This window comes from Aspergillus japonicus, assembly GCF_003184785.1.
Source record: "Aspergillus japonicus CBS 114.51 unplaced genomic scaffold BO86scaffold_43, whole genome shotgun sequence".
Lineage (NCBI taxonomy): Eukaryota > Fungi > Ascomycota > Eurotiomycetes > Eurotiales > Aspergillaceae > Aspergillus > Aspergillus japonicus.
Window position 1 is genome coordinate 230,426 of NW_020291680.1, and position 24,610 is coordinate 255,035.

Sequence of the window (24,610 nt, forward strand, 5' to 3'; positions counted from 1 at the left end):
CCGAAGGATGACGACCCGGCCGCTACAAGTGCTAGGCGGGGCGTTAGGCGCGATGGCGCCGACCGACTCGCTCTTCCAGGGCGCCCACGAGGGACCCGCCCAGACCGCCGCCAAACTGACCGGAGTGCAAACCATCGGCCAGCGGGCCGACGATGCTTCTTACTTCACCAACAACGAAGGCATTCCCTTCCCCGATCCCGCTCACAGCAAGACGGCGGGCGGGATCCCGGTCATTTCCGATACCTTTCTCTTGCAGAAACAGCAGCACTTCAATCGTTCCAAGAATTTGGAGCGCATGGTCCATCCTTGTGGGTTTTTTTTTTTTCGCTGGTCGTTATGATCACTCACTGATATGTACTAGGCGGCAGTGGTGCCTTCGGATACTTCGAGACAACCAAGGACGTCTCTTCTCTTACCAAGGTGAATTCTTCTTTTCTGAGCAACTCATCCAGCGTCACTGATAGTCCAGGCCAACTTTCTACGATCGGCCGGTGCCAGAACCCCCGTCTTCGTCCGTTTCTCCACCGTCACCCTCGGCAGAGAGTTCCCCGATCTCGCCAGAAATCCCCGCGGTTTCGCCATCAAATTCTACACTGGCGAGGGCAACTATGACATCGTGGGGTTGAACTTCGTATGCTCATGCTGAGACCTGGATGAAGACTCTCACTAATGCCCACCCAGCCCGTGTTCTTCTGTCGCGACCCGATCCAAGGCCCAGATGTGATCCGCTCCCAGTATCGCAACCCGCAGAACTTCCTGCTGGACCACAACTCGCTGTTCGATCTGCTTGCGAACACCCCAGAGGGGTATGTTTTTCTTCGACCGCAAAAGTGCTCTGCTAACCCTCACCAGTAACCATGCAGGAATGATGTTTTTCAGCGACCATGGGACTCCCGTGGGATGGAGGAACCAGCACGGTTACGGCTGCCATACCTTCCGATGGTAAGTAATGCGCAGGACATCTGCACTGCAACTCTAACATAGATCAGGGTAAACGCCGAGGGCCGCTTCGTCTACATCAAATACCACTTCCTTGCCGACGGCGGCCAGAAGCAATTCACCGCCGATGAGGCCCAGCAACACAGCGGTATCGACCCTGACTTTTCCAAGCGCGACCTGTGGAAAGCGATCGAAAACGGCGAAAAGGTCTCCTGGACGGCCCACGTTCAGATCATGCAGCCTGAGGATGCCGATCCATCGAAGCTGGGATTCGACCCGTTCGATGTCACCAAAGTGTGGCCCCGAGACAAGTTCCCGGTAGGCGAATCGAGATAAGCGTTGCGCAAGGCAGTAGCTGACAGCCAGCCAGATGATGGAATTTGGCAAGCTCGTGCTCAACAAGAACCCCGAGAACTTCCACCGGGACGTCGAACAGGCCGCCTTCTCTCCCGGCAGCATGGTGCCCGGCATCGAAGACAGCCCCGACCCACTGCTGCAGTTCCGCATGTTCTTCTACCGGGACGCCCAATACCACCGGATCGGCATCAATCTGCATCAAGTCCCAGGTATGTTCCGCCCCTCTTTGCATCTCACCACAATCGACTTGACACTAATGCAAACCAGTGAACTGCCCCTTCATGACCCAGTCCTACTCTTCGCTCAACTTCGACGGCCAGATGCGGGTGGACGCCAACCACGGCATGAAGCCGCAGTACGTGCCGAACAGCTTCGCCAACAAGTTCCGGCCGGACACGGCCGAGGCGCCCTACCAGGTGGCGGACCGCAACCTGGGCCGCAAGTCGCACTTCTACCACGAGGGCCAGGACTCGGAGTACGAGCAGCCGCGCGAGCTATACCGGCGGGTGATGGACGAGACGCAGCGCCAGCACCTGCACGACAACACGGCGCGCCTGCTGCGCGTGGTCGAGTACCCGGAGATCCAGGCCAAGTACCTGGCGCAGCTGTACCGGGTGGCCCCGGAATACGCGCAGGGGGTGTACGAGCTGCTGCCGGAGAAGAAGTTTGCGTTCGTGGAGGTGGAGAAGCGGTCGCAGGGGGCGGAGAGCGCGGGCAAGACAGCCAAGTTCATGCCCAGCGTGGAGACGGACAAGCTGGTGGGCATGTGTCCGGCGATGTCGGTTTACAATGTTTGAGCTGTGCTTGAGAATTAACGAGTTGCTAAATTCGGGTGTACACGACCCTGCGGGAATAATCTGGATTGTCTCATTTACGTGATAGTTACTACTACATATGCACTGCACTGGGAGTTTGAACAGGACGGGAGTCCGTTACATTGAGATGCAACCTATCTCGCGAGTTACTATCGTACACGACACAGATTTGAGATTAGTATGATACATCGCCAGAGTCCAAAGTAATACGGCAAACTTACCATCTTCACTCGTGACAGACCAGGTTCCCCATTGACATTGACATGGAACATTGTCAACAGGACATTTGTAGACCCTAAGCTCCGACCCTGACCAAAACAAACACTAAACCCGGCCCTTCGAACCGGCCAAGAATCTTACACCAAGATTCCACCAAGAAGAGGAGCAAGTCTCAGACTCAACCCTCGCTCCTCAGCACCAGAGGACCAAGACCAGGAGCACAAACCCCCGCAGCTGGCATCCCCCAGCCGGGGCTACTTCAACTTGCCCGGCCTACTGCGCCGAATATCCTTCAACTTGCGGGTCTCGCGCACATGCTTGCCCTTCTTCTTCTTCTGCTTCTTCGGCTGCGGCTGTCTCTGCTGCCTCTGCTGCCTCTGCCTTTGGGCTCGCACTCCGTCAGGAGAGTCGTTCTCCTTGTCGCTATCGCCGTTCCCGCCAGCAGACGCGAGCATTGCATCGTCGCTCTCATCTGTGTCCTTGGGGATACTCCCCTCGCGGGCCGCCCGCTTCTGCAGCGCATTCCGGCAGTAAGGGCAGTCCTTCTCGCGGGAGCTCTGGTAGGGGAGCTTGCAGGAGAGCTCGGTGCATTCGGTCACGTGCCCGCGGCGCACGCAGTGTAGCTTCACGGTGTCTTTGCAGACGGTGCTGTCTGATGTCAGCTTGTTTCTGTGCCCTCAAATACTGAAAGAGGGAGGGGAGAGAAAAGGGCCGGGGGAGAGAAGATGGGATCGCACGTACCAATGGTGAGGCATGATGGATATTATAGCGTGTTTTTGCAGGTTGGATTTCGTGGATTCGACGGTCTCGACGATACAGTACGTTGGGCGTTTCACCTAGCAGCACCAGTCTGACTTTCGGGCTGAGAATCTGGTTGATGATGGGGATGATCCATGGATACACATGGGGGCTTAAGTAGTGCATAATTCTCTGGGGTGCAGTTGAGAGGAAACGGTGGAAGGAGGATGTAGACAAAGGCATTGTTGTCCAACAAAGAAGGCTTTCAGCCTCGTTTGCGCGAGCGGGGTTGCTTTGATGATGCTTCGGATAGTGATTTCTTTGTTGCAGCAGCCGAGGTTTCAAGGCCTGTGCCGGGGAGTGTTGGTCGCTTCTCATTTTTACTGGGCTGAAAGCATTTGGTCGGTGCGATGTCTGCCTGGAAGTGCGGGCTGGATTGCTCTGGGTGGGAGCTCTCGGGCCCAGGTACAGAACAGCCTGGCTGAATCGTTCTTTGTCCACCAGCTCGACCGATTGGCTCTCTTCGGGGACATGCTGTTTTCTTGCAGGCGGGAGCTTTGTTGGGGCTTTAGCTGGTCGAGCTCGTGTTACACAGGGTGGCAAGTTGGGATGGTACGGCCAGGTATGTACGTTGCAGTCGGAGAGTTAGGGCATTGTGGCTGTATCTGCAGACTTCCTACCAAACCCAGCACCTCATCAATCACTGTCATTCTATGATACCCGTTGAAACATATATGCAGAAACTACACCCAGAGCTACCACATCTTCTCCCAAACCCTTCTCGCCCAATGCATCCTCGCCAGCTCCGCCCTCCTCCTCTCCTCCAGCCCCCCGTCCTCCCACAGGCGACACTCGGCATCGACCTCCGCCTTGCCCGCCAACAGATCGACATCCTCCGGCTTGACCCAGGTTGTCCGTTTCCACACCTTCCAGACCGCAAACATAACGACCCAAAACGCAATCCCGAAGTACGAGGTCACGAACCCCTGAACACTGAAGGGGGCGAACACCGTAAAGCCGTTGAACAGCGTGACCACGGTCCCGATTGCCACCGCCAAAATGGCCGCGTAGGGCTGCGCCGGCGACGCCCACGGCAGGAAAGTCTTGCGGTCCAACCCCTGCGCCTTGAGCGCGCGGTACCACGCCAGAAAGACTACAACCATGCTGGTGTAGGTCAGCACGAAGGCGCAGGTGGTCAGGTCGACGAACCAGTAGAACACGGTGACGGCGGAGGTGCTAGCCACCAGGAACGTGATGCAGGAGAGCAGCGAGACGACGACGACGCAGTAGATCGGCACGCCGGACGCGGTGCACCGGCACAGGACGCGGGGCGCCTGGCCGCGCCGCGCCAGCGAGTACAGCGTGCGACTGCTGCTGTACAGGTAGGCGTTGCCGCAGGACCAGCCCGCCAGCAGGATCAACAGATTAATAAACCCGGGGAGGCCCCGGATGCCCAGGTTCTCGATCCCGATGACCCACGGCGAAGCGGCGGAGCCCACGGCGGACGAGGAGTCCAGCGCGCTGAGCAGCCGCGGGTCCCGCGCGTTACAGATAATGCCCACAGCCAGCACGCCGATCACGTAGAAGCCCACGATGCGGTAGAAGGTCATCTTGACGACGCGCGGGATCGTGAGCCGCGGGTTGGCGATCTCGCCGGCCGCCAGCGCGGGCAGGTCGGGCCCGGCCACGGAAAAGCCGGCGTACACGACCACCGAGAAGAAGCCCAGAAACCGGCCGGTCGCGCCCTCGCTGTAGTACTCGAACATCACCCCGTGCGTCGTCCAGTTGCGGAAGCCGTACGCGTCGTGGTGCGGGTTGCCGCCCACCATCGTGATGAAGGTCAGCAGGACCAGGCCCAGCAGCAGCAGGATCTTGGTGGACGCCATGATGAACTCCGTCTCCCCGTACCATTTCACCGCGACGATGTTCAGCAGGAAGCACACCACGATGGCCATGGCCACCCACACCGCCGGGTTGACGCTCGTGTTCCAGTACTGCATCACCGTCGCCACGGCGGCGTATTCCGTGCAGACGAGCATCAGGCCGCCGTAGAAGTAGACCCAGCCCCTGTATCTTTTAGTGTGGGTTCGGATTTGAACTTGAATGGAGGTGGATGGAGGAGGAACGGGGACATACATGGCAAACCCAAAGGCAGGGTCGATGTACCGCGCGGCGAGTTCGAAGATGGACCCTCGAATGGGGAGATAGGCGCACATCTCCCCCACGCAGAGGTTCACCGGCCAGATGAAAAAGACCCCGTAGAAGAGAAATCCCAGAAACACGGAGAGGGGCCCTGCATCGCGGAGGTAGGAGCCAATTCCCACGAACAGACCAGTTCCAATGGAGCCTCCGATGGCCATCAGCTGCACATGGCGAGAGGAGAGACCGCGTTTGGTCTGGTTCAGCTCGACGAGGGTGCCATGGTGGCTGGAGGGGGGCCTGTCCGCTGCGGACGGCTCACGCGAGAGATCGACGACCGACGGTGATTTCTTCATGATTGTGCTGTCGCATAGCCTTCATGGCTGTCATCGCCGCAGGGACTCATTTATAAACCCCATATCTCGGCAGTGTATCTGGACGTCTGGGGTAGCGATAGGGCTCGTTGGGAAGGCATTGTCGCGACAATGATAAGAGGTTCGAATGAGATGGCGGCGTCTTTATCAGATCTTCCCGCTATCACTCGCTTCTTGTCCCGATGGGGGAAGAGAGGGCGATGGATATCTTGGCTGCGATAAGCACGTTGTTGGTGAGGATCGTGGTCTTTGCCTGATTGGGCTCATTCTTGAGAAGCAGTCACGAGGGATGATTGGCACAGTGAGGGTGGCTCGACTGCAGTTGACTTGCTGATGCCCTAACTGCACAGCGCTGGTGCACTGGTCAGCAGTCACAGTCCGTCTACAAGTCATTACCTGGAGCTTAACTCATGACGTAGCATTCCTGAGTTCCTGCAACTACATCAACTACATTCCAACATCTGTGTCTCTCTCCGCTTTCTCTTGCCTTCTTCACATCCGTTCGACCGGCAGCTGCGGGCTCAGCCAGCATCCCCGCACGGCAATTTAATCTCGGGCGATGCTTGGCCGAGCAGAGCAACCGCTACACACTCCATCCACATCAACCTGTTCAACCAAGGCGCGGACTGCCTTCGGACATATATTTTCCAGACCCTCGGGCTTTAGCCAGACAAACTTCTTCAGGGATCTGCCCCACGCGGGGTAATGGCGATGATTGTTGCGTCAATTGCTCTCTGCATCACGGAGTGACAGAACCATCGAGCAGCAGGCCCTTGGCAGCAAGATGCAGAGTCACGCTCGCCCGTCCTCACTCCTGGCAGCAGGATGCCGATTGTGCCATGATTGCTGGAACTGACGCTGAATTCTTCCAGTTGGTGGGGTGAACCAGCACAAACCTCCCCAGGGAGTCAACACATAAGACGTGCATCCACCACCCCGAAAAGCATCACAATCCCAATCCCAACCCTCACATCACAATCATCACAATCCAACCAACACAATGAAACTCCCCCTCCTCACCCTCCTCCCCATCCTCACCCAGCACACCACCGCCCATCCCTCCCCCAAACCCCAAGCCCCCACCGTGCCCCCCATCTTCTTCCTGGCCGGCGACAGCACAACGGCCAAACAAAGCACCGGCGGCGGCGGCTGGGGCAACGGCTTCCTGAACAAAACGCTGCACCACAACGCAACCGGAATCAACTACGGCGTCAACGGGCGGACGACGGTCAGCTACCGGGCAGACGGCTACTGGGCGAACGTGCTGGCGAGCGTAACCAGCGCCCACGCCGCGGGCACGCACAGCCCCTACGTGACCATCCAGTTCGGCCACAACGACCAGAAGGCCGCCGCCAACATCTCCATCGCCGAGTACACCACCAACCTGGAAGTGTTCGTGAACGACGTGCGCACCGCCGGCGGCACCCCCATCCTGGTCACGCCGCTCTCGCGCCGCGGCTACGACAACTCGACCGGCACGCCCCTCGTCGTTGAGAACCTGGCCGACCAGCGCGCCGCCACCATCGCCGCCGCGCAGGCCACCCGCGCCCTGTGGATCGATCTGAATGCCGCGAGTACCCGCTACCTCAATGCGATTGGGCCGGCCGACGCGTGGACGTATAACCTGGTCGCGGATGATCAGACGCATCTGAATGCGCAGGGCAGTGTGGTTTTTGGGGGGCTCGTGGCCGAGTTGATTGGCGGGGTGCTTCCGGAGTTGCGGGAGGAGGGGTTTGTGGTTGTGGAGGAGACGCTGAAGGAGGATTTGGATCGGGGGGTGTATTTTTGGCCGGAGCTGTAGGGATTCTCTGGATTTGGGGGAGCAGGGAGGGAGTTATGAGGTATGGGGGTATGGGCTATGGGGGTGGATATGAGATTCTAGGTGATGGATACCGCCTGACATGTCTGGGAGAATCTGTTGTCTTTGCGTTGGGAGCTGGGGTGTGTTAGTTCTGGAAACTTGATGTCTTGGGTTGAAGCTTTGGTTTGAATGCAGAGGATATAGCTCCTACAGCTGGGCTTGGCCTATGGATATTCTAGATCTACGAGGCTATCGTCTTTCATCATTCGACTTTCGTCAGTCTTGTGAAGCTGCGCAGGAAAGCAACATCGTGTCAGGCATAACCTGGGGGACGAGACTAGACGTGGAACCAGGATTCTCTTCTCAATTTGATATATCCTCATGTCAGGCCGTCTGTCCGTTCTAGAAAGTGCACCTCAGAGTATATGGTCGATGCTTAGATGGCAAACCTCAGGCATAAATGTCCATAGCTCAAAGACCTCTAGACGAAGGATACACACAACAGGAGTGAATGCATCGGCCCAGACCATATACAGAGTCAGCACCCTATCTTGGCTTGTAGGCCCAGAGGCGACTCAGCCGAAGTCAACACTTATCGACTCGACTACTATGTTTAGCCCCCATACTACGACAACTATTCGTACTACTACTAACCCATCACTCACCAAGAAAGCACTGCATTCTAGCCAACCATCTGGACTCGTGCTCATGCAGAGGCGACATACCACTTGCATACAGCCAAGGATAGCATACATATGTCGCTTACCCCGGCGTCAAGTCCACGAATCTCGACCGGCAGTGCCTGATGCACGGCACGAGCATCCGATGCAATAAGCGAGACACAGCAATCAGACGAAAGCGACGATGATAAGATCTAAAGCCTCCAGACTGAAGTAGATACGAGATAGGGGGCAGGGGCAAACAAGCAGGTTGCATCGCGGGCGATGATAATGAAGTGACTGGGCTTGGCAGGTCCAGCCTCAACGCGTCGCAGATCGGCTTTTCTTCGGAAGAAGTCGCGCGATCTGTCCCGTACACCGGCGCAGGAGATTTTTTTCATGCAGTAGTGTCACCGTGCCCACGACAAAAACCTTCCAAGTGGCGTGTAGCACTATTTAAAGATTGCCACCCTGTACTTTCGGAGACGGATGAAACAATACTACATCCGGGTAGGGAGTACTGAGTAGTATGTTCAGGTCACTCTCAGGTTGGTGTCGGAGAGGTCCACGAGCGCAAAGGTGGTTTGTTGGGAAGGGCGGCTGCAGGGACCACCCCTCAGCCTGTGCTTCTGCCACCCTACGGATAATTGACAACCTTGAAGTGATCGATGGGGCCAGCAAGCAAGGCATCATCAACGCTTTCTGCACGGCGGGCCGTGGGGACAGTCTGTGGGCACTGGGCAGGATGGCGCACTGCTCGATAATTGAGATCGCAATTGTCAACCCTCGCGCTGTAGGGCGGGCGGGAATTACGGCTACCTATCAGCGGCAGCCTGCCTCCGATCACCCTGATAACTCCAGCCACCATGCCACCGTGTCTGTCATTTCTCGCAGAATTGGACGTCCAGACCACAGATCGGCGACCGTCGACGTGCCGGGCGACCTGCATCAACAGTCTAATTGCAGCATTTGGTATCACGGACTTGCCGGCGAATTATCCTCAGACCTTCTTCGCTGCATCCCCACTGCACCAGGCGATGTAGTCGTTATCTCGCATCGCAATTCCAGGACGCAATCCTCCCTCATGGGAGGATCGGCAAGGCTCAGCCGCAGCACGGCTCCACATTTTGCGCAACACTCTGTATGACAGAAGATTAAGAAGTGTAAGAAGTTAAGATGTTGGAGACTGAGTGACAAAGTGTGGTCGCGATACGACGTACCGTACTGTACATACTGCTAGAGACTCAGAGTCAGTTTCTCTCGCTCCAGCACTAGTGGAGAATTGTGCATACACTTATGCACGTCCTACCGGTTTAGCGCCTGCGGTAGCACCAGGAACGGTTTAGACACCCGTCTGGTCAGGGAGGATCCCTGCCAGGCTAGGATCCAGTGGCTGGGGTAACCACCATCCACATTGCTTTGCGCGGCCCGTCATTTGGCAGTATGAGGGCTCGTGTGGACTAGTTCGGTACCACCTCTGCTGGTGATACGTATCATGCAACAGCTGGCGCACAGCGAATCTCCACAGATCTTAGCCCAGAGGTCATTACTCCAAGGGACTAGCCCAAATTAGTGGCTTGGAGGGCAGGTTAGCTGAGACCAGCAGGACTCACAAATGTCAAACAGGACCGGAAAACGGGTGAAGACATCCTCAGTCAGTCAGTCCTAACTAGCTGTGGCTCATGACCGTTATTGTCCGAGGTCCACAACATGAGCTATTGTGGATCACTTATAGCAGTATCTTGTTATAGCACGATCCCAACCTTCGGCGGCAGCATCGACGGGACCAGAGGATGCACGAGGAAGCCGTCGTAACACCTTGGAAATTAGTGACTGGTCAGAGCTCCAATGGTGGGTCGGGGGGACGTCCAGCGACGCCTCCCAGTGGCTAACACGGAATCGGAGTGTTCAACATCACAGCAACACCTATCATGACCTTGACTCTTATTACACCAGTGCCAGTAATCAAGATAGTGGATGGCGTGCTAGGCCAGTCAAGCATGACTCAAGCAGCACTGAGTTATATTTGAGAACAGCACAGCCCAATCACAGTCCCCTTCGTGATGACACCTCCGTCTGGTCTTGGGTGGGACTGGCGTAAACTAGTACTGTACTGCTAGGTAGTAGGTACAGTACCAAATGTGTGTGTGTGATTGAGAGAAAACGCCTCATCGAGTTCACATTGGCCATGTAAGTACCAAGCCGAGTCAGCGTCTTGGTTTCAGACATCGCCTCCCGCGATACGAAGGCCATTTAGCCCATTTGTTTCTAGAACAGATCGATCGCCGGGCACATTCATGAAGGCGTTGAATTCCGAGCAGTGTGGGACATAGCGTGTTGGTACGGGATCACCATCCTCCCATGATGCCATCTTGCATATATTCTGTCCACGCACGAGCTCGGAGAATTTTCTGCTCGTTACTCGCGTCTCATAGGATCTACAAAGCGATTGTCCTGTGTTATGTCTGCCCAGAAGTGCAGACTGAATCCTGACACACTGCATTATCCTGCGTCGGATCATAGTGTTCCGTGGCACCCGCGGCTGTGGCCTTGTCTTAGCCTTCTAGCGAAGTCGCGATAAAGACTGCATCAGCAGCTGCAGGCCACCGAACAGCTATCATCCCCATTTGACGAGGAGATGACTCTTCGGTGCTAGAAACTGCACTATTGATAGTGCTGTCAGGGGCGTTCTCGGCCAGCGGTAGCATAGAATCTAGCATGCTTCTGTGTACAGTCAAGACAACGCGCCTGGCCACTTCCTTTTCATTAGGTGCTGAGCTTGTTAGCAGGTGTCTGTGGAGGTCACATTCTTAGATCCAGTTGAACGGTGCTACGATCGTCCACTTTGGCAGCGACACAATGTCATTTGTCAGACTGTCGAGCGGTGGATGAATATCGTCCGGAGATCATCCGTAGTGGCACCTCAGATGGGTCGAGAGAGGATTGATTTCGCTAGTCGATTGAGCTATAGCTGTTTCGATAGTGGACGGGGGTCGTGCGAGTCTAGCTTGCAAGGCAGGTTAACAGCTAGCTAGCTAGGTAGGTAGCGAACAAGAGTATGAGTGAGTTCCAGATCACCAGTGTTTCCACACAAGGCACACGCGCAATCAGAATCTTGCTCCGATCACCCGAGTACCGAATTCAACCCGGAGCTGAGCGAGAAGGATAAGTTGTAAATTGCAAGTCGTAAGTAGTGCCTCGTTGGATCGGGATGGATGGGTGTAGACGGAGTGCAGAAGGAAGGAAGATGGTGGGCAGCAGCCGACTCGGCGCTAATGTGGCCTAAGGTGTCGAGGCCCCCGAGGGTCTGTTCTGTGGTCGCGGCCCGTGCAATAAACTAGTCTACTTTGGTCTACTTTGGTCTACTGCCCGTAAACTAACCTTGAATTCTGCTACAATCACTCAAGTCACTCAAGTCACTCACCCATTTATTCACTAAATAATGAGTCACTTGTTACAGTGTCCTCTCTTTCCCTCTCAGCCATCGACGTGTTCGAGCATGGATGGCGAAACTGAAATTCAGTCCGTCTTCCCGTCTCCTTGCCACTTCTTTACCTTCACAGCCGGACCTTCGGTTCATGTCGGAGCGAGCTGTCCACCCATCGGCGATGGCTTCACCTGTTGACCATGATCATCGTGGAATGGTGTCACTCATATGGGCCTATATATAGCACGCATAGGCTAACCTCTCCAGACATTGGTTGCAGAGGTAAGCATTTTCTGCCTCAGGACGTCATACCGTGGGATGGTCATCAACGGCGGCTAATCCTGGCTTGATCGCTGGTTGCCTCACCTGTGCAGCTAGACTACTCCTATGTAGGTAAATCGTACACTGCACACAACCCGACTTTCGACGGATATACTCCCTCCCGGGCCAGTGATGGTTGGCGTTTCGTGTAAGCCCAATGATTTTTGAACAGCTTACAGCGGCAACTGATCCCAATGAACCTCCACATTTTCCAAGCATGGACCACCGGTGGATCCTCACCCGCCAGGGTCTCTGCTCGACTCCGTCCCGGCGTACTCGTTGTCAATCTTACCGTACTGCTACTCCATTGGTACACAGTATGCAACCGATGCATCTGGGAGAAAACGGCGCGAGGCCATCAACAGGAATGGGTCCTGGGATCGGGGTTGCGCATCCACTGGGAGCATGGCGGCATGCAATCCGCACATATGGGGCTCGCGAACTTCAAAGAATATACTCTGATGTACAGTACAACCTTTCTTTGCCCAAAGAGGTAGATGGTACAGTACCTTCGCTAACTTCCAGTGCGATGAGCGACCAGTAGCCCACTACTGGCCAGGTACCCGCACGGCTCGCCACGGGCAATGTTCTAGTAAGACTAGGAAACCTTCCTGGTCTGCATCTCCCTTAGCCTACTGCTCGGACTCTTCACCATCAAACTCAAAACCAGTGGACCATTTCCCTAACACCAATTGAACCCCGTGAAAGTCAAATGGGCCAATGCAACGTGGACGCGGCGTTTGACCGATCGCTCGTGTTGGTTGGCCATCCATTCCAGAAATTCGAGCCACGACAGGTTACGGCTAGGCAGGTACACAATGACACATTTCTCGTCTACATCGGCTCTCCAGGTTTCGGTTTCTAGCCAGCCTCGAGAGGAATGATGGATAAGCCACCATCCTGTCTGCGGATCAACCAGGCCCGGCGCCACAACCCAATCAGGAGCTGTACTGCGATGCCTTCAGCGAGTGTCACCCTTGTGCTTCGGGATATTTTCAAAACTTTTTTTTTGAAGACAGGAGTCGAAGCCAATTCTTCAGTCACCGACAAGGGTCAAGAAGACTTGCACAGAGAGTAACGTTTACTTGTCAATGGGTGGACGTTGATGTGAAACATCGACAACATATTTAGAAGAATGTTGCCCACACCCGAAAAATAGGGCAGTCAACTTAGCGGGACCGGCCGATGCTAAGATTCAGGCAGCTGCGGGTTTACCGGACCTTGGGAGAGATTTGAAACCCCAGCTCTTTGTAGCGAGCGAGCGAGCGAGCGAGTACTGTACCTACGGAGTGAAAAGTCCTCCCATTATTCAAGGAGTGATGACCGAATGGATCCACCCGCCAGGACGGATCGAACGGAGACAGATTGGGACATTACCCGCCGGATCCAGGGAAATCCCCCACAAAACCGCAAAGTTGCTTTCATTCCAATGCCATTCCTCTCCCCCACAAAATGGCGCACGCTTGCTTGCCCACTGCGGTCCGGCCGGCCTTGGGGTCTTGGGAATGTCCACTGTGAATTTCCTGGTCGCGACAATTGCAACTGACTGAATTGGGAGGATTTAGCGGGCGGCGCCAGCCGCCACTACCCTCACCAGTCCGAAGCAGGCAAGCAAGCAACCTCGGTCCATGGACTTTTGGAGACCCCCAAACTTTCCAGACTTTCTAGCTTCTCATCTCCTTGTTGAAAGCTCCCTAGCCGACGGGAAACTCGCGGTGAGTTCTTTGTATGCTCGTACCATTGCTGGGGAAGGGGCAATGCGAAAGTGAAACTCACCCCCGTGCCTACTGCGCTCTCGGGGGCAATACTGGCCGATCCAGCCGGGTCACGAGGTCCGGGGTTGGATTTCGTGTTAAACTTAGTCTCCCAGGAGTCGATGCGACCAGGAGCACCATCAACGGCCCGTGACCTGGTGGATTGATCCTAGCCAAGACCGTAATCTTACTGCATACCAGCAATGGCGTACAACGCACGTCTTACAGTCTTGGAGGGTTTGCAATCGGCCGTCTTACCGTACTGTACACGATAATATACTCGTTTGGGGGACCTGTCTCTTTTGCTCGCTGCAGGGCAGGTCGTGAAACTGCCTAGTTGGGCTAGTGGTTTTCCAGTTTGCTGCGACTGCGACTAGTTCCGGACCGCCTCCAACGACTCACCGGTAATTTAACATACAATACAATTGCCGACGATAAGGAATGATAGTTAGCCTCGAGGGCAATTGTTGGTCAAGGCTGTTCACTGATTACCTTTCGCCAGAGTCATCATGTCCTTCGAATGTTATTCGTGACTATCACCCTGGCCATCGTCAAAGTCATTGCATGCCTGCTTTGAGTCCCTTGAGCCTGGGAAACGGGAAATCCGATTGTACTCCCGCGACAAGCAGGCAGCAGCGCAATAATGTCTTGACCGAATGTCGGCTTCCTCAGGCAGGGGGCTCATTCATCGCATTCATGTCTCGCCTTCCACAGGCTCCCTCGTTGTGCCCACCAACTGTAGGGATGTGCAGTCGATGGGCCACATATCCGCGTGGTCCTTTCAGTCATTCAGAGTCATAGCCGGGTTCCGATGAGGAATTGGCCTGGCAAGCGAGACCTTCCAGTCGACATCGGGGTGCATCCGAGCTTACACTGCAGAAGATGACCAGGATCGCCAGTGCAAGCCTATTTCGTGCAAGAGACAGGAATTGGTTGCTTTTGGGATTGCTCGCTGCAGGGAGCCCCAGGCCTACTGGGGTAAACCGGGCGAAGTTCTGACAGAGTCGCTTTCCAGGAAGATAGTAAGTTTCCCGTCTGTATGTACTCTGTAGCCCATGGTAAAGTCTAATTGACTGCCATAGTGACTGTGCTATTTTCCCGTTACCGAGCAGAGTCCCCGGAGTTAGGGAAGGAAGGGGAGGACGGGATGATTTGCTGAAGAACTTTCCCCCATGTCATAGAGGCAGCCACCTGGGACCGTACGAAGACTTAGTAAAGTGGTCAGTTATCTAGCCCTAGCTATAACTTAGGTAGTCTACGTGGGGTGGTTTCGTTGTCTACTCAGTTAACTTGTTAAGGGTAGTACTGCCGACTACCGTACTGTACGTCTGGTGGGTGGTTTCTAGTGCAGTGACAGGCGGCGTACGATGCCCGATGCCCGGGTGAGACGGTATCGGCGTCACGAAACGGTATGATGATTGATTGCAATTTGAGAGGTGGGTCTCTCCCCGTGACTGGATTGAGTGATTGACTGAGTGATTGACTGTATCAAGCAGTAGTGCAGTGGGGCCCTGGCTGGCACGCACCTTTGGGTCTTTTCCTGTCATGGCCCATGCTTTGGCTCCAAATTGACCGCGGATTGAACCCGCCCTGCTCCACTCTGGCTGCAATCCGGCTGTGATTATTGGGGGGACAAGCTGGAGTGACTAAGCTGGTTCGTTGTTTGTATGCGTGTATGTAACTATGTAACCTGGTTACCCTTCCCTTCAGCTTACAAGTGGGAGCAAGACGAGCTCTCCCTTCATCTTCCTAATCCGTCATCTGAGATAAACGAGCGATCGCAATCAATTAATCACTTTCTTATTACTGACCGTCTTCGCTGGCTTCCTATAATTGGAATTATTAATAATCCCTCACCCGGATAAGTCTGGCCGGAGCACGGCTTGCTGACGACGTCTGGGTCGGGTGTCGCCTCGGAGGCATGTAAAGATTAAATTTATTATTATTTGCCTGGGATTTCCCGTGCAACGTGCAAAGATAATTTTGCCCTGCTTCTACTGCTGCTGCAAGACAGTGAATGAAGGAAAGAAAGAAAGAAAGAAAGAAAGAAAGAAAGAAAGAAAGAACCAGTGTTGATCTCATAACTGTTTTGTGCTAGGAAAGGGAGAAGTAGTGTTCGCTGTCTGTCTGTCTGTCTGTCTGTCTGTCGGCTACAGCCTTGCTCAGACAACAACCTTTCTTCCTTCTCCCTTCTTCTCCCTCCCTCTTTCCCTCCTTCACTTACCTCCCCACTCATTCTGCACAGCATTTCTCTCTCTGCATCCATTTCCTTTCCATTTCCATTTTTCTTGGACAGTTTTCTAGAACCTGGGCGGGTGGATTTGTCTTCTTTGAACGATTGAACGATTACCAGTACTGTTTGCAGTCATCCAACCCCAGCTTATCGAGAACGAGAACCAGACAGGCCCATTCCCCATTCGGTTATCTCCGGCTTATCCACTATCCACTTTCCTCTTTCTCTCTCCCTACGCTCTGTGTCTCTCTTACTCACTCACTCACACCACTACTTCCTCCACTACCTCCACTACCTCCACTACCTTCTCCTTCACCTCTCATCAACTACAACTACTAAATGCGATAGCTGTGGAGTGACCTCTTCAGTCCCTTCCGTCATATTATCATTACTTTCTTATTATTCTTTCTACTCCTGGTGAGTTACAATTCTTTTTCTACTCTTAAGCCTTTTTTATCTCCCCTGGGAAGCCTGGACCTGGAAGAGAGTTGACTGTTGAATGTCCTCCTCCACCCCCCCCCCCCCCCTGCTGCTGATTAAAGTTGCGCTGACCCCCGAGATCAACCACCCCCCCCAGGAACAGAACCACTTTGCCACCTTCCCCTACCCACCTTCCTACCTCGTCTCGCTATTCTTTGTACTATTTCACCTCACAATATTCCTCCCACTCTTCTCTTCGCCCTTCCGCCCTTTCGCCTTTTCGATTCATCTCATTTTCTGTCATTCTGACATCCTTCCTTCCCCAATTGTCTACTTGTACTTGACTTAGAGTTACTGGGTTCCTCCTGTGTTCTGTGAGTTCCGTTGGTTGCCCGCACTTTAATTGCTGCCTCGTCAATTCCGAGCAAATAATGGTCCAAAGCTAACCTCAATTCCGTTGAATCAGCATGCGGTCAATGTCGGGTTTTGCTCATTCCCCCGTTCAGTGATCCCTTCCCTATCGCCTCGATACTCGCCCGATACATTTATCGCCGCCCCACCCCTCTCGCCCTGCTCTCATCCCTCCATCATCCCAAGAGGTCCTATTCCTGCATCAAAGCCTCCCTCCGAAACCAGTGACTACACTGGTGACCACAAGAAAATCAGGTGATAGGATGCTACTCGCCTCAATGGTAGGCCAAGATCCGGCCACGAGCCCCAAGATGGACAGCATCAGCGAGGTCCCGGGTGACCTATCGGGTGAGTGACTACAGTGACAGGTCTCGCTCATGGCTCTCTTGATCCCTAACAAGACCAGCACCCTCCAAAGCCAGCACCAAGAAGGACACCAATGGTGCGAACACTGCTGCTGCCGGGTCCGTTCCTCCTCCGAAGACTGACAAGCCACGTCCACACGGTTGTACCACTTGCGGTCGCTCTTTTGCGCGACTGGAGCATCTCAAGCGCCATGAGCGGTCGCACACCAAAGAGAAGCCCTTCGAGTGCCCCGAATGCGCTCGCTGCTTTGCTCGTCGCGATCTGCTTCTGAGACACCAGCAGAAGCTGCATATGACAACCACCCCATCGTCACGTCCACGGAATGCGCGCAGGGAGAGCACTGGCACAGCGGGGACGGGAACGACGAACCGAGTTCGCAAGAACTCCATCGTTAGCAATCCCAGCACGATGCGTCCTCGTGCCAATACCATCAGTCATATTGACGGTGCTTCACTGGGTTTGGTCGGTGCAACCAACCCGCCGACCGCTGGCTCCGGTCACCCGGCCCATGCTTATCACCCGAGCATTGGTTCTGCTTCGGTGGGATCCAACATGGATTTCCGTGGGTTCTCCGCAGGAGGACATCATCCCCCGGTGAACGGACTAACCAAGCTGGACACGTCGGGCTTGCCGATTGACCTGTCTGGGGGTCTGCGGACGGCTCCCGTCTATGGAACCTTTGACCTTAGCGTCCCAGACCTGGCTATGAGCTATAATACCACCATCAACCCCGCCCAGCTCCACTTTGGCGGCTCACCACAAGCGTATGGCCACGACTCACCCTCATCGCCCTACACGCATGCGGTCCACCATATGCCGCCCACGGATCCCATGATGGAGGATGATTTCCACTTCGATTGGATGAACGGCTACGACCCGTCGATGCAGATGCGAAAGAGCAACGATTCCGCCATCGACGAGTCATCCCCGTCGGCCATGAGCACCGGAAGTCAGAGCGGTATCAGCGAGGCCATGATGGACGGATCGAACCGCTACTCCATCTCGTCCGCGAGCTGGCACAATCCATTCCCGCCCCACACAACCGCCGCTTCTGCGAACCAGTACTCTCTTGACTACCCTACTAGTTTTAACGATCTAGGGATTCCTCCAGAGACCGTTTCTCCTAAGTCCTTGCTGGCGCAGAACCCGTTTGCCGAGACGTATGCCACCCCTCCGTCCATGACTTCAGTGGGCCAGCCCATCATGGGAGGACACTCGCAGAGTATGTTCCCATCCTCTATGGCAACCAACGGAGAATCTCCTAATCCTCTCAACTTGCCTTTCGCGAATAGTGCCCTACGATCTCACCATGCCCCAAGCTCCTCGGATACCTTTACAGACTCCACCCGACAGGCTTTATTAGCCAGCATGGCCCATCCGACCGGTCTGATTCATCGCAAATATTCTCAACCTGCCAGCAGCATGGTACAATACCGTGATCTCTTCTCTCGCCCTTCTAGCCTCAGCAGCTCCGGCCAGCTGCCCAGCACCTTGGACATGCAGCGCTATATCTCCGCCTACATTACCTACTTCCATCCGCACATGCCATTCCTCCACATTCCCACGCTTGATTTCCAGGCTCCCGAATACACCAATAACCTCCGAACTCCGAGTGGACATTTGAACCTGTGCTCGACCGGTGTCGCTGGCGGTGGCGGCTCGTTGATCCTGTCTATGGCCGCTATTGGTGCACTTTACGAGTTTGACACCGCTACATCGAAAGACCTCTTTGAGGCTGCCAAGAAAATGATTCAAATCTACCTTGAGGAACGTCGTAAGGTAGACATGTCAGCAGCATTCGGGCGAGCCAGCCATGCGCGCGATAGTTCTGTGCAAAATACTCCGCTATGGCTAGTTCAAGCGATGCTGTTGAATGTCATCTACGGCCATACGTGTGGCGACAAGATCTCGGCTGACATTGCAAGCACACATTGTGCAGCACTCGTCAGCCTTGCTCGGGCGGCTGAGCTCACCCACCATGTGGATGCCAAGGATCTTCCACAGGACCGTCGGTCAGCCGGTCTCAGTAACCCGAATCGCGCCGAGACTGAGACCCAGAACCAGTCATTTTCCGGGCAGCCGAAAGAGAAAAAAGATTGGCTCGACTGGAAGATAGAGGAGGAACGCAAGCGTACTCTCTATGCGATATTCTGTTTGTCCTGCTTCCTAGTTTCCGCCTATAATCACGCCCCCGCTCTCACCAACTCTGAAATCCGGCTCAACTTGCCTTGTGAGGAGGATTTGTGGGCTGCGGAATCTCCACAGGCGTGGAAGAAACTAGGCGGCCACTCGTCGACCAAGGGCGCCACTTCCTTTCCTTCTGCCTTGACAAACCTGTTGACTGCCAGTCAACGCGAGCGGCAATCGACGCCATCGAATCAAGCACAGTCGCCCGGTGATGAGGCTTCTCAAAGCTCCTCTGAATCTACTCTGCAGCCTAGTACATTTGGCTGTCTCGTCCTCATCTATGCGCTGCATAATTACATCTGGGAGACTCGCCAACGGCATTTAGGCCGGCAATGGACATCTCGCGAAACGGAAGCTATGCAGGCGCATATTGAGCCTGCCTTACGTGCCTGGCAGACTGCTTGGGCCAGCAACCCAGTCCACAGTCTGGAACGTCCGAATCCTTTCGGTGCCGGGCCTTTGTCAGCCGACAGCATCCCACTGCTGGATCTTGCCTATGTAAGGCTGTTTGTCAACCTCGGACGATGCAAGGAGGCATTCTGGCAACGCGACTGGAATGCCATGTCTGATGAGCTTGCGCGCGGAATTGAGCTGGTTCATCCTTTGGACGATGTCCCGTCCGAGGTCCTGGATCCTTCGATCACGGAAGCGTCTGCTCAATTTGACCACCGTCGCGATTCGATCGCCGATCTGGGCGTTGCAGACCTTGCCATCTCGAGCACTCCGACACAGGAGCAGCCTATGCAAACCTTAATGGGAGTGTATAGACCAGGCCAGTCGAAACGGGAGAGGCATTTGCGCAGAGCCGCTTTTTATGCAGCAGACTCGATTAGCATGTCTGACCAACTGGGAAACACCTTTGCAGAATTCACCTGTCGGGAACTACCCATTCAATGCGCAATGTGCACTTTTGACTGCGCCCAGGTCATCGCGGAGTGGATTACGACGGTCCAGGAACGTGTCGGGCCGTACCTTGGTGTTCTTGGCCGTGACGAAGTCGATCTGGTCCAGGCTGCCAATCTCATGTTGCTGGAAGATGAAGATTGCAAACTCATTGAGAAGATCAGAGAGATTTTGGGGGACATCGAAAACAAGATGCAGAGAGAGGTGCAAAGCAGCGTCACCACATCGGCTCTCAGCGTTCTTCAGCGCCTGCCCAGTGTTGTGGAGGGCGGCTACGGCTGCAAGATTCTGGTTGCTACAGCCAGTCTTCTGGACCGGGCTGCTGTCTGGCCGATGATTAAGATTATGGCTCGATCCCTTGAAGCGCAAGCTCTGCGGCTGAAGGAGCGAGCGGACAACTCAACTCTTGGCAGTAACTAGCCTCGATGTCTCTACCTCAAAACACTGCGTGCTATGATGTTCTTTCTACCTGCGGACAAAGTCACATGACCGGCGATGCAGTGGTGCCGGTCTGCTATCAGTTTATTCTAGAGTGCTGTTGCTGGACGATATTACCATGACTTGGTGCGTCATCTAGGCCTATCCTTACAATCCTCATTCTTCTTGAAGAATCTTGAAGAACCATCCTACAAAAGTTACCCCATGCCTTGGCTGGTGAGAGCCCAGCGATGCTGCCAGACTAGAGGGGCTGGTGCGCCATGCCACCACCACCCTTCGTTACGTTAACGCTATCACGCAAGTGCCCCACTGTGTTTTTATATGATTATTTTTCGTGCGTTCTGTACTCGATGTCGAGAGTTGATTTTATGTATTGGTGAACGAAGGGCTCGCTCTACGATGTTTGATGTTTGATGTTTGTTTTTATTTTTTTGGACAGGCAGGACTTGGCGGGACACGAGAGAGAATCTGTGGGCCTAACGACAGAAATGCTGGAATTGTCACGATACCCTGGATCAGCAGTACGATACGAGACTGACATGACGGGTGGCATACGCCGGACCCTTCTGATATCTGTGCACATATATACTTGAGATACAACCTGTACATATGCGAATACAATGTGCGATGATCGGACATGTTTGAGCTTTACGAATGTAGGGTGGAGCAGATGCAGGATGTAGGCGAGGAGCGAGTGAGGGGTAGCAGGAAGCTCCTACGACCTGATAGCAAAACCCATTGCATTGGCAGGGTCCTTACTACCGTTGTAGCCTTGAAGAAAGTCAACAGACCAACTTAAAATCTATAACCCAGCAACCAGACAACGAAGGTGAAATGCACAACCAAGACGTCACTTTTTCTATCCACCCAGTAATATGTGTAAAGTCAAGTATGTGTGTCCGCATACAATCTCTCTCTTCTCTTCTCTTCTCTCCTCGCCTCGCCCCCCGCTCCCCTTTCCTCTCTTTTGGCAGGTAACAACTATACAAACAGCCGCTCGAACGAATACTTCCCCACGGCCTTCCGCCGCAGGTAGCCGATCTCTCGACTGCTGCGGGCCCTGACCTCGCCCGTCTCCTTCTTGACCTTGGTCTTGCTGACGTCCTGCGCGGCGGCCTTGAGCGACAAGGGCAGCAGCTTCCCGGCGGCCTCGCCGTCCTCGCCGTCGCCGGCGCCGAAGACGGCCAGGTCGGCGCCGTTGAGTTTCTCGTACCGGACATTGGCGGGCGTGACGGGCTGCTCGGTCGCGGGGATGATGGCCGTTTCTGCCACGGCGGTGGCCTTGACGCTATTCGTGTAGCGGAGGTACTCCCGCAGAATGCCGGCGAGGTAGGTGGCCTCCTCGACGCCGGCGAGGGCGGCGGAGATCTCGGACTTGATGTCGGCGATCAGGTCCTGGCTGTTGTCGGCCAGGGGCTCCCCGGAGGCGGAGGCGCCGGCGGCGGCGATCCAGCCGGAGGGGCCGATGGCGTCGATGGCGGCGTTCAGGCAGGTGGTGATGGTGCCGAGGGGCAGGGCGGGGTTGGTCTGGTCCGGCGAGATCGGGGTCGGGGGGTTCTCGGTGAAGCGGGTGGTGTGGCCGCTGGTGGCCAGGCAGAGGCGGAGGTGGTGGACCATGGAGATCAGTTCGGAGCGGGTGAGGGCGGAGCGGAGGGCGGTCGTGAGGGCGGCGGGCGGGTGGGTGTGGAGTTTGTGCAGGGTCGTGTTGAGGCCCTTGTAGATGTTGTGGAGAGTGGCGGGCTCCGTTGTCGTCGTCGTCGTCGTGACGAGGGCGTTGGAGTTTGTGGTGGGGTCGGTGGGGGAGTCGGCCATCTCCTCGTCGTGGTCGGGCTGGGTTTCGCCGGAGGTGAGGAGCTTGGCGCGCGCCTCCTCGAGGATGATGGCGCTGGAGCGCGCCTTGTCGAGGAATAGGCGCAGGGCGTAGGCGAGCTCGTCGGTTGAGAGCACCACCCGGCCGGACAGCACACTGTTAAGTCTTTGCAGCGTCGGGTCGGAGTCGACCAGCCCCTGCACGAAGGAGCCCACGGGCAGCGGTTGCAGGATGCGCGGCTTGATGCTGCGGCGCAGGGCGATCTCGACGTTCGCCTGCGAGAGGTGGCCGATGTTGATGAGCCATTGGCAGGTGCGTTCGGGCCAGATGGCTATCGAGAGGCGGGAGGCGGTGGGCACGGAGAGCGTGTCCTTGCTGTTCTGGCTGTTGTCCTCCTTCAGGGAGAAGATGAGGGTCAGGAGGAAGAGTGTGAGTTCCGAGTTGACGAACTTTCCGGGGCCTGGGAGGGTCTTGGAATCCCCAGCGCCGAAGAACCGCTGCACTGCTGTGTCGAAGTCGTTGGCATTGTTGCTCTTGACGCACTCGCGGAGATCGTTGGTCAGCTGCGTCCACCGCACGGTCTGCTTGGCGGTCAATCCAAAGACGGCGGCATCCTCGGTTCGCAGCTTCTTCGAGCTAAGGTCAGACTGGGCGTATGAGGGTCCGATACCGCGGCCAATGGCGTCAATCAAGAGGCCGTCGCGAGGGCGTTTGAGGGGTCCCGCGGCGAGGTTCGAGGAGCTCAGGTCGAACGCCAGCAGGGTGTTGTTCTTCGTGGCGAGGGCAACGCCCAGCCGGGCAAAGTAACTGACAAAGGTCGTGGGTGCCTTGACACTGGATGAGCCACTCGCCGGGACGTCGCTGACGGCGATACTCCGCTGGATGGACTGGTATTGGGTATCGTAGACGGCGATCATCGATTGACCAGCGCCGATCACGGATTGGGGCGATATGCGCATGATTGACGAGAAGGTCTCATTCTCGAGGATGAACTTCGACGTCAGCGTGGGGGCGTACTGGGAGAGATCGAAGTTGATGTGTCCGTGTGGGAACGTGAGGTTCAGTCCAGCCGATCCGGAGTGGAAGTACCACTGCGAGCCCTCGCGCTCAATGGTCTCCTGTCCGCTGACCTCGGGGATGCTGATCGTGAGCAGGTGTCTCATCTTCTGGCTTTCATCGATGCTGCGCTCTAGACGGGTAACGTCGGAGGGCACGGAGAACATCTGGACTTTGACGTCGCTGAGTTTGACCGGATCGGATCCATTGGGGTGCGAAACGACCAACAAAATCGAAGGCTCATCCACGCCGTTTTCAGTCAGGCTGCCGAGCGCCAAAGCGGTCAGGTCTTGCCGGCGCTTGAGCAGAGATTTCTTCGCATCCTCGAATTCAACAAGGAAACAGGCGTTGACGCTGTGTGTCGAGCTGATTTTGGCCACCTCGCTGTGTTTCAAGCTCCACCGCTGGGTCTTGAGATCGGGAGACAACCGGCGGACGCGACCATCTTGGTGAACGGCGAGAATGTCGAATGAGCCTTCGGGTTCTTGCTCAGTCGAAGGACCAGGGACAATCCCCACGAAGTTGACTGGGCTATCGGAATCGCTAACGGAGTAGGACGAGGAGGAAATCACCGGGGCGCTCGAGCCATTGCCACCACTTTCTTCAACGAATGCCTTGATCTGCTGCTTCAAGGCAATGTACGTCTGTCTCCTGACCACGGCTTTACTGGGGATCTTTCTGCGCACCGAGCAGGGCTGGCAAGTGAAAGATGACTGCGGCGGGACGGCATAGGAGGTCACCAATTTGGGGGTTTGAATCTATCCAGAGGCGAGACCGTCAGCATGGGGATTCTTATGCGATTGATTGACAGGTAACAACATACGTTGTAAATGTTCACAGCTTCACCATCTGCCGCAACGACGACTTCATGTCTCTTTCGCTTTTTCGACTCGGCCAGACTGAAGACATCGCCGATGTGGGTTTTGCCGGTCGAGGCGTGCAATGGGCGAGGCAACTGAGCCAGCACCGACGGCGGTTGCAAGTCCATGGTAGTGACACTGGAGAACAGAGTATGCGACAAAGATTGCGACCGTTGTCGCTATGAAACTGCGGCGTCGGCCTTCGCAGAAAGAAAATGGATCTGTATGCCTTCCCGAAAAATTTCCGGGCTTATGGTTGCTCCGGGTCCCGATGCCGATACCGAAAGGGGGTTAGGCGGGAATGACGTTCGGGCAGCGCAACTTGGAAGCCTGAAAAAGCCTCAGGCCGAGGCCCTCCCATCCTGCCCTTAATTGGAGGCGCG

General features: G+C 55.4%; 9 protein-coding genes across 9 annotated transcripts; 6 read left to right on the plus strand and 3 right to left on the minus strand.

The window, feature by feature from the left end:
• Positions 1–52: 52 nt before the first annotated feature.
• On the plus strand, positions 53–2,093 carry BO86DRAFT_457704 (catalase; the record flags this gene model as incomplete). Its single annotated transcript, XM_025677241.1, has 8 exons — positions 53–308; positions 362–420; positions 470–631; positions 682–806; positions 853–942; positions 990–1,257; positions 1,310–1,505; positions 1,564–2,093. The coding sequence occupies 8 exons, from the start codon at positions 53–55 to the stop codon at positions 2,091–2,093; spliced, it is 1,686 nt and encodes a 561-aa protein (XP_025525578.1).
• A 491-nt stretch (positions 2,094–2,584) lies between these two features.
• BO86DRAFT_435796 (uncharacterized protein) lies at positions 2,585–3,085 on the minus strand (the record flags this gene model as incomplete). Its single annotated transcript, XM_025675983.1, has 2 exons — positions 2,585–2,978; positions 3,072–3,085. 2 exons carry the CDS (start codon positions 3,083–3,085, stop codon positions 2,585–2,587), a joined length of 408 nt encoding a protein of 135 aa, XP_025525579.1.
• A 738-nt stretch (positions 3,086–3,823) lies between these two features.
• On the minus strand, positions 3,824–5,563 carry BO86DRAFT_411484 (putative proline permease; the record flags this gene model as incomplete). Its single annotated transcript, XM_025674590.1, has 2 exons — positions 3,824–5,135; positions 5,205–5,563. 2 exons carry the CDS (start codon positions 5,561–5,563, stop codon positions 3,824–3,826), a joined length of 1,671 nt encoding a protein of 556 aa, XP_025525580.1.
• Positions 5,564–6,277: 714 nt separating this feature from the next.
• Positions 6,278–7,405, plus strand: BO86DRAFT_148613 (esterase). Its single transcript, XM_025666279.1, has one exon. It carries the CDS (start codon positions 6,582–6,584, stop codon positions 7,380–7,382), a length of 801 nt encoding a protein of 266 aa, XP_025525581.1. The 5' UTR covers positions 6,278–6,581; the 3' UTR covers positions 7,383–7,405.
• Positions 7,406–7,647: 242 nt separating this feature from the next.
• Positions 7,648–8,393, plus strand: BO86DRAFT_148624 (uncharacterized protein). The gene has a single exon (XM_025666280.1). The coding sequence runs from the start codon at positions 7,764–7,766 to the stop codon at positions 8,214–8,216; it is 453 nt and encodes a 150-aa protein (XP_025525582.1). The 5' UTR covers positions 7,648–7,763; the 3' UTR covers positions 8,217–8,393.
• A 51-nt stretch (positions 8,394–8,444) lies between these two features.
• Positions 8,445–9,484, plus strand: BO86DRAFT_148628 (uncharacterized protein). Its single transcript, XM_025666281.1, has one exon. The coding sequence runs from the start codon at positions 8,571–8,573 to the stop codon at positions 9,186–9,188; it is 618 nt and encodes a 205-aa protein (XP_025525583.1). The 5' UTR covers positions 8,445–8,570; the 3' UTR covers positions 9,189–9,484.
• Positions 9,485–16,201: 6,717 nt separating this feature from the next.
• BO86DRAFT_148815 (uncharacterized protein) lies at positions 16,202–16,652 on the plus strand. Its single transcript, XM_025666282.1, has one exon. It carries the CDS (start codon positions 16,276–16,278, stop codon positions 16,543–16,545), a length of 270 nt encoding a protein of 89 aa, XP_025525584.1. The 5' UTR covers positions 16,202–16,275; the 3' UTR covers positions 16,546–16,652.
• Positions 16,653–16,830: 178 nt separating this feature from the next.
• Positions 16,831–20,483, plus strand: amdX (putative C2H2 transcription factor (AmdX); the record flags this gene model as incomplete). Its single annotated transcript, XM_025676731.1, has 2 exons — positions 16,831–16,959; positions 17,009–20,483. Exons 1-2 carry the CDS (start codon positions 16,871–16,873, stop codon positions 20,481–20,483), a joined length of 3,564 nt encoding a protein of 1,187 aa, XP_025525585.1. The 5' UTR covers positions 16,831–16,870.
• An 859-nt stretch (positions 20,484–21,342) lies between these two features.
• On the minus strand, positions 21,343–24,417 carry BO86DRAFT_343009 (uncharacterized protein). The gene is made up of 2 exons (XM_025669136.1): positions 24,191–24,417; positions 21,343–24,125 (listed from the first exon to the last, which is right to left on the minus strand). Exons 1-2 carry the CDS (start codon positions 24,353–24,355, stop codon positions 21,483–21,485), a joined length of 2,808 nt encoding a protein of 935 aa, XP_025525586.1. The 5' UTR covers positions 24,356–24,417; the 3' UTR covers positions 21,343–21,482.
• Positions 24,418–24,610: the final 193 nt, after the last annotated feature.

Coding starts and splice junctions, on each gene's coding strand:
- BO86DRAFT_343009 (XM_025669136.1), bottom strand. CDS start 24,355: ATGGACTTGCAACCGCCGTCGGTGCTGGCTCAGTTGCCTCGCCCATTG. Junction 24,126..24,190: donor AAGCTGTGAACATTTACAAC/GTATGTTGTTAC, acceptor GCCTCTGGATAG/ATTCAAACCCCCAAATTGGT.
- BO86DRAFT_148815 (XM_025666282.1), top strand. CDS start 16,276: ATGTCCTCCTCCACCCCCCCCCCCCCCCTGCTGCTGATTAAAGTTGCG.
- BO86DRAFT_148624 (XM_025666280.1), top strand. CDS start 7,764: ATGTCAGGCCGTCTGTCCGTTCTAGAAAGTGCACCTCAGAGTATATGG.
- BO86DRAFT_148628 (XM_025666281.1), top strand. CDS start 8,571: ATGTTCAGGTCACTCTCAGGTTGGTGTCGGAGAGGTCCACGAGCGCAA.
- BO86DRAFT_148613 (XM_025666279.1), top strand. CDS start 6,582: ATGAAACTCCCCCTCCTCACCCTCCTCCCCATCCTCACCCAGCACACC.